Source organism: Melitaea cinxia, chromosome 6 (assembly GCF_905220565.1).
Source record: "Melitaea cinxia chromosome 6, ilMelCinx1.1, whole genome shotgun sequence".
Classification (NCBI taxonomy): Eukaryota; Metazoa; Arthropoda; class Insecta; order Lepidoptera; family Nymphalidae; genus Melitaea; species Melitaea cinxia.
Window position 1 is genome coordinate 8,591,151 of NC_059399.1, and position 13,786 is coordinate 8,604,936.

The 13,786-nt window shown below is 32.8% G+C and overlaps 1 protein-coding gene across 1 annotated transcript in view; it reads right to left on the reverse strand.

Annotated features, from left to right (window-relative positions):
* Window positions 1–13,786, reverse strand: part of LOC123654556 (collagen alpha-5(IV) chain-like) — a 37,889-nt gene that overhangs the window by 13,226 nt on the left and 10,877 nt on the right. Inside the window, exons 2-9 of the mRNA XM_045590454.1 lie at window positions 6,919–7,093; window positions 6,402–6,618; window positions 4,571–4,745; window positions 4,020–4,041; window positions 1,812–1,925; window positions 1,018–1,143; window positions 825–896; window positions 38–202 (exon numbers count right to left, since the gene is read on the reverse strand). Coding sequence (XP_045446410.1) covers window positions 38–202; window positions 825–896; window positions 1,018–1,143; window positions 1,812–1,925; window positions 4,020–4,041; window positions 4,571–4,745; window positions 6,402–6,618; window positions 6,919–7,093 — 1,066 coding nt within the window. The remainder of the gene's footprint in view (window positions 1–37; window positions 203–824; window positions 897–1,017; window positions 1,144–1,811; window positions 1,926–4,019; window positions 4,042–4,570; window positions 4,746–6,401; window positions 6,619–6,918; window positions 7,094–13,786) is intronic.

The window sequence follows — 13,786 nt, forward strand, 5'->3', positions numbered from 1 at the left end:
ATAATTTGATAACGTATTTTTATTATAAAGTATTTACCTTGTCCACCTGTTTGACCAGGGTAGTAACCTCCTTGAGTGCCAGGACTTGCTGGTCCACCTGGACCTCCAGGACCTCCTGGACCACCCGGAGAGCCTGGAGTACCAGGACTACCTGGAGAACCGGGACTACCTGGAGAACCAGGAGTACCAGGCGTACCTATCCCTAAAACAATTTATATAGTCTCATTGGCGTTATAAATAAATAGAAACTTCAAGATCAACGGCCCCCAGTAGTATTTTCTTTTGAGTCGAAGGTCCGGAAATACATACAACAGACAAGTACACACGCTCAGATCACGACAAACATCTATATAGCCAATACAAATGTCTGTCGTGAGCGGTGATCAAAACCGCGACCGCCAGCGCAACAGCCAGTGCTTTGACCGTTATACGTCGTCAAAATTATCGTGGCATTAAAAGTCACTTTAGATTAACGTCTAATACTATTTATAAATTTATAAAAATACAATAACTGTTTTATAATATATGTTCATTCATTCATCTTCTCCATTCATCTTCTCCATTCATTCTTCATTTAACATGTAGGTAACTAGGGACAAAACCTTCTAGTTCCAAAGTTCTTTGTTACGTGTGCATATAAACTCCAACCCTTCTCCTACACAGTGAAAGAGGAGTGAGTAGCAGTAGGATATTTTAGGGGCTGAATTATCGTGATCATTTTGTATGTTACATACAATCACACCACCTAATTTTCGCCTGAACCCTCACTGTGATTCAAAAGACGATAAGATATTTTGACTCTAAGAGAATCATATTATACATACATGATCCGCCTTGTCCTCCTGGGCCGTTAGGTCCGTTTGATCCACTAGGTCCATTCGGGATACCGGGTCCTGCTGTTAAAAATTAAATAATATTTATTTAGTATCTTGCTAGCATTGCTATTTATATAAAAATATGGTTGAACAATGTTTCATTACAATGATTACTTTGTTAACAAGATAAATATATATTTACTTTGACCGGGGTAGTACCCCCCTCCAGGACTTCCAGGACCACCAGGACCACCAGGTCCTCCGGGTCCTCCAGGACCTCCAGGACTACCTGGTGAGCCAGGTGTACCCGGATAGTAACCACCTTGTCCTACATTAAACTTTTATGTTATTCATAAGATACAATGAAAGTATAAATGTTATGTAGTAGTTCAACATTGTAGTAGCTTTCAAATATGAGATTTTCTATTGACATGAAGTAAATAGCCTATTAAATTTCATATCCTTTACAGTAGAAATATTTATCTAACGGTTATAATATAAATTTTTAAGCGGCTTCAAGATAGAAGGTATCTATTGGCTATGCAACAACATATCTATTGTAGTGGTGCTACGATAAGTGACCAAACACCAGTGTTTATCGGTTGCGGGTTCGGTTCCCGCGCGGTCTAGATATTTTTATAATTTTTTTTCTGTTCTGGATGTCTTAATATCCTCTAGGTCTCCCCATTGTGCCTCAGAGAGGACGTTAAGCTATAGGTCCCGGTTATTACCATAGATACCTGAGAGCGATTGCTACACATAGTTGGGAATATATCCGCTAACACAGTGGCGGATTAAGCTACGACTCGTCTACGTGTAGAATGACGTATGTCTCGCAGTTGGATGTTGCAGGCTGAATCAATCTATCTATCACTGGCTACATGATTATTTTTAGAAATATTTTCATGTTCAGAGAAAAGATATGTAAGTAAAATAAATTTTAAGTAAGAAATTATACAATTAGCACAGTAAATAATATTATAAACATATTATTACCTGATCCTCCCGGTCCATTAGGGCTACCTGGTCCGTTAGGACCATTAGGACCACCTGGTCCATAAGGTCCATTAGAGCCACCTGGTCCGTTTGGTCCATTAGAGCCACCTGGACCTGTAATTAAATAATGACTTTAAATGTTGGCTCAATCTCAAGTGTTCAAAAAGATTGTAAAAGGATAATCTATAAGTAGTTAATCAAACACTAAATTTAGAACAAATAAGTTTAAAATTATATTCCAGTGTATAGAGTGAGATTTTATGTAGTGGTAAGATTTTATGTAGTAATATATCTTGCCCTTAATACTTTGTCATTTTATTTTTCAATGATGTTACTTACATACATCTTTGTATAGAACTATTGTAGTTTTAATAACTTTGATTCGAATTTTGTCCCTCGAACTACTCCTGCTACTTTTAAAAAGCAATTACAATATCAGTGGCTATTTAAATAATAAGTACCTGGGTAACCGAGCTTAGTTCGAATAATATTTATATTATTACTTATCTTATAATAGAATTATATACTTTTAGAATTATATACTTTTTCTTAGAAAGAAAAAGTATATAATCGACCTGGAGACACGGGGATTTGAAACGTGGTCTTCTCGGTCGATCCCGACTGGCCGATTTCCCAACTAAGCTAGTACAAATTTATTGACAATTGCGAAATTTACCTTCCTATTCTAACGATATTGTAGCCATTTTTTCATTGCCTAAAAATACGGATAAAACGAAATTTTCTAAAAATAAATCCTAGCTACATTGATTTTTCGCCCCCCTAAAATCCCCTGCACACTAAATTTTATGAACGTCGTTGGAGCCGTTTCCGAGATTCAGATTATATATATATATATATATATATATATATATATATATATATATATATATATATACAATAATTGCTCGTTTAATGATATTAGATTTAAATAGGCTTTTTTAAAATATCCAGTATTATAATTGCTTAACCTGGCCAACTTACGTTTGTTCATTGTGCAAAATTTTCTTTTATTAACATTTTTAATATCATATCAAAAACACCGACCGTTCCAGCGGAAATCGAATCCGCAACTCCGACTCACTATGAGCTCTCAGCCAACTAAGCTATGGAAAGATTTACTCGTACGGTCGAAATCTTTGATATGACGAATTTTTATTCAGTCTTAAGAGTGTATGCTACCTCAAATTGCTTATTTTCCACTCGGCAGAATATCCATATCTTCCAAACTACTGAATATTTAAGTTTGAAATTTATGTATGGTAAAGTTTAAGACATAAACTATCTTTCATATGTTTCGAAAACACGATTCCATAAAACTTTCTCGATACAAAAAAATCGCAAAGTTACCCTTTTTTTGTATTTAAACCATAATATCTCAGTAAATATAGAAGTTATGAACTTGAGATTATTAAGCATGGTAATTGAAATAAGTATGAAGAACATTTTATATGTTGCGTTTCTTTAAAAATAACTATTGATAATGTTTGTGGGGAGAAAATACATATAATTCGCGCGAAGAACAACCATGCGCTCTCAATTCTCATGTGTATTTAGTACGGGTGAAATCTGAATTCGAGCTGAGGTAGTGTAGCCCCTTAAGGGACTGCGGCACTGTGGCACCGCCTATAGTGAGTTCTTTACAGCGCCCATAAATATTCAAAGTTTCATATTACAATGAAAATCTTTGACAAGAGACAACACCGTGCCACTTTTTATTTGTTTGTATTATTTTTTGTGTAATGTCCGCACATTAGGAAATTATAAACATTTTTAATATCATATGAAAAATATTTTTAATTTTTAATTATTTCTTTTTTTGTTTATTCTAATTTTTTGACCAACCCGTTGGCACAGTTTGTACGCGAAGGCGCAAGTTGCCCGCTACTCAAGCAGCTTCGCCAGAAAGAAGGCCCTCTCCAAGAGGATACGGAAACTTGTACGCTGATACGTCCGCTGATCAAATACGAGTAAGATTGCTACTCTGATTGAGCAGAATATCTAATGGGAGCCCAAAGTTTTCGAAAGACCATTGGAGAGAAGCTTCCTTGCGAATTCTCTTACCAACTTTCTTTGTAAATATGATTTTTACTTGTTTCTTTTTTTAAAGCGCAATAAGGAATATATATATACAAAAATATGAATTTCATGAATGATCTTCAGTCAAGAAATACGAGTAAAATGATAACCAGATATAAATTATGTATGTACCAGAGCCGGGGTAGTATCCGCCCTGACCGCCGGGGCCACCGAGTCCACCGGGACTTCCGGGGCTACCTGGACTACCGGGGCTTCCAGGTGATCCTGGAGTGCCAGATGTACCGGGGTAATAGCCACCTTGACCTAATTATATAAATACCATAAAATAAATTATTGAGCATAAATATATGAAAATGATTATACGTCAAATAAATTTAGTTTAGCTATATATTCTATATCTTAGATGCTGTAGGTAATTCTTATTTGAACTATAAGTTTATCGTTTTCGTGCAAATATAGTAAATACAACTAAAACTTAACATTTTGTTGAATCTATATACTCGTATCTATGTTGTTTTATTTCATTAAACAAAAATATTGACATTTTAAAGAAAAAATAGCATTCGACTGTAGCATTTGTAGCACGCCTTACCACGTATTTATATAATATCAAACATCTTATGTGCTTATATACAAAACGAAAAAAGGTAATAAATGGAAAGAACTTGACAAATAAATATTTGTATTCAGATAATAATTTATAACTAACCTGGGTAAACAACTGGTTTCGGGTTGGAGGTTTGACTAGCGCTGTCTGGGGGCAGACTTGGAGGTTTCGGCTTAGGTTTTGGTGGAGGTTTTGGAGGTACACCACCAGGTGTTCTTCCACATCCACTTGGTAGGTATAATTTATTCCAAGGTACTATTTGTCCAGGAATTTTGCTTGGTTCCATGGAACTGAAAAAAGAAAACAAGTAAAGAATATTCTGCATAGTAAAAATTACTATAAAAGAAATATTTGATGAAAATAAATAATTTTCAATTGGACCTTCAAATATAATTGATGTAACTTATTAGTGCTCGGAAATTTAGGTATTTAGTGGTTTCTAAGTATTATATTATATTTAATTATTGCAACTGATATGTTTTGTATGGTCAATCAATAGAATTTTGCTATTACCACCTATCTCTCTGCCTTTATCCCACTTATGTAGGGCCGGCACAACATGTTTTCCTCTGCCATTCATCTCTATTATTCATCACTTCACTGCTTACCCTATTCTTTCTTATGTCCTCACTCACACAATCCATCCATCGTTTTTTTAGTCTGCCGATCGCTTTGTCCTTCGACATTCATCTCTAACATTATTTTACCAATATAGCGTTCATCCTTCTTCAATAAATGCCCATAACACGCTAACCTACTGCTCCTCATTCTTCCGTCACGGGTACTACTTTCAAACATCCCCTTATATACTTATTTATAATCCGATCTTCCTTGTCACTTCACATATCCATCTCAGCATTCTCGTCTTGGCTGCATGCACTTTTCTTTCATCCGTCACTTTGGTTGCCCCACATTCTGATCTATTTATCACGGCAGGTCTTATGATTGTTTTGTAGATTTCCCCCTTAAGTTTAAGGGGCATTCGTGGATCACAAGTTGTTCCAGAGACCTGTCGCCATTTCATCCATGCCGCATTTATGCTTTTTTCCACGGTATGCATTGCGGTCATTTTGGATTTATGACCCGAGGTACCAGAAGTCGGAGCAGACTGGACATTATATGACAAATCTACCCGAAAAAAACTGACCTGGCTGAAAATTCATAGCAGCTATATAAATAATGCCAAAATTGAAAAAAAAAAATTTTAACCAAAAAATTATTAGAAGCAATTTTCGTCACATCTTTAAATTAGCAGGGATCATTGCAGAATTAGTTGGAGTTTTTTTAGAGCACAAAAAAAAAATCGGCCAAGTGCGAATACGACTCACGCACGAAGGGTTTCGTAACATTGACTAAATTAATATATAAATAAATGTTCTGTAAAATATTTAATTGTTAAATAAAACTAAATATTTTGTGAATATTTTATATTGGATATAAAACCCTAAAAAACGCTCGAACAAATTGTTTTTGAAAATTTAGAAATAAGACCGGTTTTTTTATAAAAATTTGTAAGTTTTTTTAAGTTGGGATTTTTTTTTTGTAAAACTTCTGAAAAATGTCTTTCGGGGGATAGAAAAAGATAGAAAATTTTTAGCGAAATCGAAGGGAGTCAGGTAAACATTAGTCGATTTTGCGAGCCTGTATTTTTGGCAAAGTTTGCGGTGTGCAAATATGGCGTCGGTAGTTCCTCGGCCCAGCATAATCCCAAATTGGCTATTACCATATTACCAAACTTTAGTTGAAAATTTTCCTGTTTCTATTATTGCTATCTATAATAAAAATGATGAAAGAAAGTAATGTCACAATACGATTTGCGTAAATTTCATTGTGTATGTATCTTCATGGTCATTGTGTAACTTGCCACGTAGATTGATAGCCATACGAATTACGTCTAAATCATAAGGTATGATTGTAAAGTAATGTTTAAAGACTAAAGTACTCACTTTTCGTCGTATTCGTGATTTGCATCGGGGTAAACTTCGACAGGTTTTTCGGGTTCTACTACTCGATAGCCATGGCTGTCAGCGACATAGTGCGTTACACGAAGGTAACCATCGGGGTCAACGTAGCCGTAGCAACCATATGTGACGCCGTCTGGACCTCGGTTTTCGTGGTGAAACTGACCGTTTGGACCAACGTCGTAACCAAATCCATATGCATCTGTAATTATAACAAGAATCGCGCGTGAATACTTAAAAGCTAAACAAAGTAGTTTATATTGTTTTGGATGAATATGATGCTAAATTTTTTTTTAAATTGGTCCAACTAATTATTGGACTAGCTATCGTAAATTAATTTGTAATTGACAATTGTTTGTACAGGAGATATGTTTGCCGCGGTTTGGTCTTTTGTGATTCTGTTGTGTGCTTGTGTGGGGAGTGTATTATGAAATTTATCAAAATTTACTGTAAGTGTTTTTTTACAGTTAGATTGAAGGAAAAAGATACAGCCATTACTTACTAGTTTCATAGTTAGTCTCATAATATTGTTTCTTTTCGTCATCTTCGATATCGACTACGATTTCTTTTTCGTTATCCCCATAGTTTCCGTATGCGCGTGCCTCTTGAGCCTCTTGTTGTATTAACGCTCTTGTTGCGGATGCATCTTCACTGGCCTTCGTTATTACCAGTGAAGCCTGAAAGTAAGGAGAAGAAATGTTCTAGTTAATATACATGTGTTCATTCATGACAACATTTCTGGTAAAGTGGCGTAAGCGCCTTAACGCTACTAAGTTCGATTCTGAATTGAACTGAATATTTGTTTCTTATCTGGGTGTATATCTTCGTGTCTCCCGCCTGTGCCTCGGAGAGCATGTAAACCCGTTGGTTCAGGTTCAGGTTGCTATTATAGCCACCTGATAGCGATGAGAGGAAAATATCCGCCAACCCATAATGGAGCTGATTTAGTTCAGCTTACATATGTAGATATATATTGATTATATATTGAGTATCAAGTATAACCAACGAATGGTTATCATATTTTTTATTATAAATATTTCTTCAATAGATTTATGCGCTTGTACTGCGAAATATTCTATCGAAATATAGAAATTACGTGATAATGAATGTTTTTTAATGTCAATATTTTTTTTTATATAATTCGAGTACGCATTATAATTTAAATGTATCATTAATGTTCGTGTATGATGATTACACGACTTGAATTAGTAAGACATTGAAGGACCAGGCTAAAGAACTATTAAACATATAGTTTTAAATATTACAATTCAAATTCTCATGTTACCTCATAAAACTTATTATCTTTCATATTACACAATACGAACTTTGGATATAATCGTCCGCATACATATGTATATGATTATTATTAACTAAAACCGATCGTTGAATACAAATTGCTTCATAAAGTTTAGGGCATAGTGTGACGATGACACAACAAAACAGTATTTCTGCGTAGTTCTCATGGGTTAATTCATATACAAGTAGGTAATAATAAGGTAACTTTTATAGTTTTTTTCTAATAAGTTGATGACGAAATAAGACTCCTGAGATTTTCTGCGATTTATAACACTTTCAAAGTAATTTGAACCGCTGTCATAAAGTACGGTTAAATGTAACATTGTGGCATTACAATAAAATTAGGCAATTAGCCATTATGTAGTAGCTAGGTGTGTGTCTAGAATATATACATCAAGAACTTATGTATTTCAAGTTGAATACTCAAGGTGACCAAAGATTATGGTATTTATTCATATATCATAGTCGTAAAGCTGTCGAAGTCTTGAGGTTGTTTTTAAAACAATTGTTGAGCGGTCGTGTTAAATAAAGTATTTGTAATATACATTTTTGTAACATTGTTGTAAGGTTTTTTGTTAAACTGGAATGATATGATATTAAATTTATTTATAGTATTTAGTTGTAAGCTTTTAAGTCATTACAAAATAAATTACACAGTCATGTGCTGTTATGGAGGTGCTAACAATATTGTAATCGCTTTTACATAAATTGTGTTACAAATTTAAGTAAGTGCAACAACTCACAAATATATTTATTTTACAATTTTGTGACGTTTTTTTATATATTTAACTCTGTTCTTGATTTTTACGAAGAAACATTTTCCGTTAATGTATGCAACGATATTTATTTATTAGAATATGAAAAATATAGGTATATACTTATCAACTTTAGCCTATGGCAGTCCACTGCTGGACATAGGCCTCCCCAATTTCGCGCCAGACATCCCAGTTATTTCGCAATCCTCATCCAGCCTACACCGGCAATCTTACGTAGATCATCGGTCCAACAGGCCGGAGGACGTCTCACACTGCGTTTGCCAAGACGCGGTCTCCACTCCAGGACCCGTCTATTCCAACGGCTATCGGTCCTGCGACACAGATGACCAGCCCACTGCCACTTCAACTTGCTAATTCTGTGGGCTATGTCGGCTACTTTCGTTCTCTCGCGGATAGTCTCATTTCTAATCCTATCTTTGAGAGAAACCCTAAGCATAGCCCGTTCCATTGCACGTTGAGCCACTTTAAATTAGTGGACCAGTCCCTTCGTCAGTGTCCACGTCTCGGCTCCCTATGTTAATACAGGCGGGACGTATTGCTCGAAGACTTTTGTCTTCAAGCATTGCGGACTACTTATAATCAAATTAATTTTTCAAGCTTCTGATTAAGTATATTGCGATAGAAATCAATTATTTTACTTAATAACTTTTATGGTCATTCTTCTTTATTTTAAATTTGCTATTTCGAACAAAATTCTAACTTTACTCAACAGATGGTAATCAGTTGCAAAATTGTCAAGGAGTTTGTAGAGCTATCCTGTAAATATCAAATGTGAGACTATAGGCATATAACAATATGACATTACATCGACCGCGTAATCGTTTTATAATTTCCGTTAGTTTCATCGAGTGTTGATTTTTAAATTACATATTTACTGTTTGAATAAAATAGACAATAATTATTTATAAAAAATATTTTTATTGTCATTAAAAACTCAAATGAAGAATAAACACAGAAGCTGTTTAGCTTTACATACTTATATTAATTGTGTATTGTAATGTATGCATTTATATTATGATATACAATACTAATAATAAAAAATATTTAATCAAATGAGCCTATTGTTGATATCACCAGGAAATGAAGAATAACATACCTAAATGTAAAAAAAATGATGTATGGTAAGTTAATTTTTTTTTTAAAAAATGAAAAAAATAAAATAAAAAATAAGGTGATAAACTTAATAATAACAGTGGAAATGTCTTTTTGATTATAACAATCGCGGATAATATTTCTTTTAGTAGTAAAAGACGAATTCACTTATTTTTGGAGCATCAGAACTATATTAAACTGTATTCAATATTCTTCAATTGATAAATTTCATATTTAATATAAAAGTTTTGAGTATGTGATATAAGTTTTGTAATTTTATTATTAAAATTTAATAAAATTATTAAAAATAAATATTTAAAATTATTAAATTTAAAATTTTCTTTATGCAATATTATAAAGAGAGCAAATATAAAAATAATTTAAAAAGTATTAGATATAATTAGATTCGAACAAAGAGAAGAAAATATATTTGTCGTAATTAACAAACATATTATTATAGCCGTTTAACAATTTAGAATCATAAATTTTCTACTTGAGTTAATTTCGTTGTAAAAGCTTCATTGTCTTAGTATTCGCGTAAATGTCGTAATCACAGACACGTGTCTAATCGGCGAATTTGCTGTTTAGTAAACACAAGGATGTAAGCTGATTTACATAATCTTGCTTAATTGTATCAATAGTATTTTGCATGAATGAAACAATGAGGTGAAATTGTAATTTTATTTGTTGTGTCTTATTTTATAAATAAGTTTTCTTCTTAGCTTTTCATTTTAGATAAGGCAAATCATAAAATACATATTTATATTACAATATTTTTAATAATTAAAGTATAATGTTCAATAAATACTGAAAAACGAAATAATGTAATGTAAGCAAACAGTTCAAAGGTTACTGGGTTTCTGACACAAACTTACATAATAGAATCTGTTTAGTTGTTACGCATATGATGGTCAAGATAATCTGTTCATTATTTCTTTAATGTGTTTCTATTATGAGGAAATTCCGTGTGTTCGTTACTTCTGATTATTTATTCTCGTCTGACGTCGCTCTGATGTAGTGATGCTTGTACTGTAGGTCCAGACAAACCGGCGATTGCGAGTTCTATTCTTGGAATGGATATTTGTATATGTATAAATATTTCTATACAAATATTTTCCGGTCTGGTTGTCTGTTCTTATGGGTTTTCCCATCGTTCCTCGGAGAGCACTTTAAAACGTCGGTCCCAGTTGTTAACATAAACACCCGATAGCGACCGTTACTCATAGTAGGGAACATATCCGCCAACCCGTAGTGAAGCAGCGTGGTGTATTAAGATCCAATTTCTCTCCTTCATGGAGTCTGAGGCCAGCCCAGCAGTGGGACGTTACAGGCAGAATGCTGTGCACATATCTTTACCATTATTAAAAATTATACGAACTATCTATAATAATTTATTGTATAGTGGTCATATTAGCGTATTAATTCTTTAGACAACTCAATTTTTTTTTCATATAATAAAAATCAGTTTACATGAAAAGAATTTAAAAAGGATTACTTCAAAAGATTTCGGTTAGGTCGATCACGAAAATAATTCTATACGTTGTACGAAAAAAGTGTTTTCGAAGTCTGTGCACGTGCGGTTTATATTTTAGCAATGTCCATGGTGTTCGTGACCGTAACCTTGCTAGTCAACAATCTACACGCCGTCTTAAGTTTCAGACTCACGTACTCGTGACAAGGATCAAAAAAATAGTTTTGATCCTCAAAACAAACGTGTAAGTATTTAAAAAAAGGCGATCGTCAACCACCGGGTCAAGCGAGAACATCTACATATGACCCAGAAACGTATATTATAATCTGTTTGACTCGCTTCTTAAGTAGTATATTAAGGATTTGGCAAATAATAAAAATGGTTCTAAGAAAATCGTTGCAAAGCTCTTAAAAGTAAGTGCTATGTATACGTAGGAGTAATCATTGTGATTGAAACACACGTCGGTAAATTTTACTGACAAGAAATTGAATATTCTTTTGTGTGTCGTTTTTTAATGTCGTTAACGATGTCCTTACGCACTTTTACTTCTTAGTAATTGTATCATTTCGTAAATCGTAAGTCTACGTATTTATTTTCTCTTTTTTCGTTGATACTCATAATATATGTATGCTCAATGTATAGCTAAATGTATTTAATAATATGTTGTTTTATATAATAATAGTACTTTGGTTAATATGAATATCATTCAAGTCAGAAAAACCTTATATTTGCCTTCTGGTTAGCATAACTTGTACAAAAAGCTATATATTTTAAAGGTTCGTAAATGATACTTACTCTATGTTATGGGTATTTTTGAACAACACCCCACTACTAGCTTACGAAGAAAATTTTATAAGTGTACGTTTTAGCATACATTTATGCGTGCGAGTATATTTCCATTAACTTTTACGTTTCGCAATTATTTTAATTATTGATAAAATAACTTAATTCATAGCGTCACATTTTTTTTTTCTAAATAATTTACGTAACATTTTTTTTATAGTTTAAGCGATCGAAATAAATAATGAAAATAACAGTAATATTAAATACATGGAGTGCAATGGGCTAATTAGTGTTCTCTTCCAGACTACCCAACAGAAAGAAGCATGCAATCTAACGGGCTTGCGCATCGGTAATAAAGTTAAATATTAATTATATAATCATAATTACAGAAATATAAATACTTTAATACAAATTATATACAATAGAAGGCAATATATAGTAGTTAATCGGTAAGTGAATACATAAATTAATTTTATTTTATAAAAAAAAACGGGAAACCAGCCATTTTAAAAATTTAGTAACAAGATAAATAATAATAATTATAATAATATACTTTATTGCAATTTAAATAAAGAACAAAATTAAAATTACAAGCAATTATAGTAACAAATTGTACAACCAGGCGATCTTATTGCTAAAAAGCAATCTCTTCCAGACAACCTGATAATGAAAGGGATATTGCTTATATTGCTAAATATGCTTTCGAATTAAATTTCTGCAGTTACTTTCCCCCCAGCGAATACTCTAGTGATTAAAAATTTTTTTATCTTGAAAGTGATGATTTTTCCTGTAAAAATTACATAAAGCCTCGATATTATATATGATATGATATTTGGGCCACCGTAAACTAATATTGGCATTTTTATTATTTGGCACAAATACAAACATTATAATGCATACGAGCTCCGTCGTGGAGTGTTGTGATTTTTAAAATTTTCATCATTATCATCATTATCGTCAGTTCGCCCGATTGCAGTCCACTGCTGGACATATGTAGGCCTGGGCCCCAAGTTCGCGCCAGACATCCCGGTTTTCCAAATTCCTCATCTAGCCCACACAGGCAATCTTACGTATATCGTCGGTATTTTATTATTATTTACATTTTTATTAGCAGGTAATATAATTTTTTAAGACTTCATGTGACTTGAATGTTTTTGTTCCTTTCCTTTTAACGTTTATTTAATATCTCAACCCATAGAAAATGCCCAACCTATGTATGCTCTAATAAATCTATTTGTACACATAGCTTAGCTTTATTTTACTATACCCTGAAGGGTACAAATCAAACATTAAATATTCATATCCTTTATTATTGATATTATACTATTATCATATAGAATAGGGTTATTTATTATTTATATTTATTTTATACTCGTAGTTCCTTATTTGTTATGGTAAAATAAAAATAAAAACTGTGATAATCAAAAACGGTAGTCAAAACCAAGGCCTTTATTAGCATCATCGTGTCGTCTAAATAAACGTAATAGAGAAGTTAGAACATCGTTCTGTAAGTAATATTGATTAGACCTTCCTTAAATCACATTTATATTTCGTCATCCTTTATTGTTTTCGATCATACTTATTCGTCCCTATTTATTGTATATGAACTTTAAATGCTAATCAGTTAATAATTTAAAAGTTTCGTGACAATGGAAGTGCTAATACTTCACTTATCATCCGTTCGTTTATAACACTAATAGTGTTTTACAGAAGGATATTTCACAGAATATATCATTGTAATTACACCATTGACAAATAAATCATACATCTCAAATTAAATAACCATAGCACAATATAGTTAATAACTTAAGTTTACAAAATAATGAAAATATACAATAAAAATTAATATTTTTATATATCGAATGAAATCAACAATATGAAGTATTGTTAATGTGTCAAGGTGCGATAGGTGACGCCAACGAGTTATGTCACACACTTTCCTATGTTTAGAT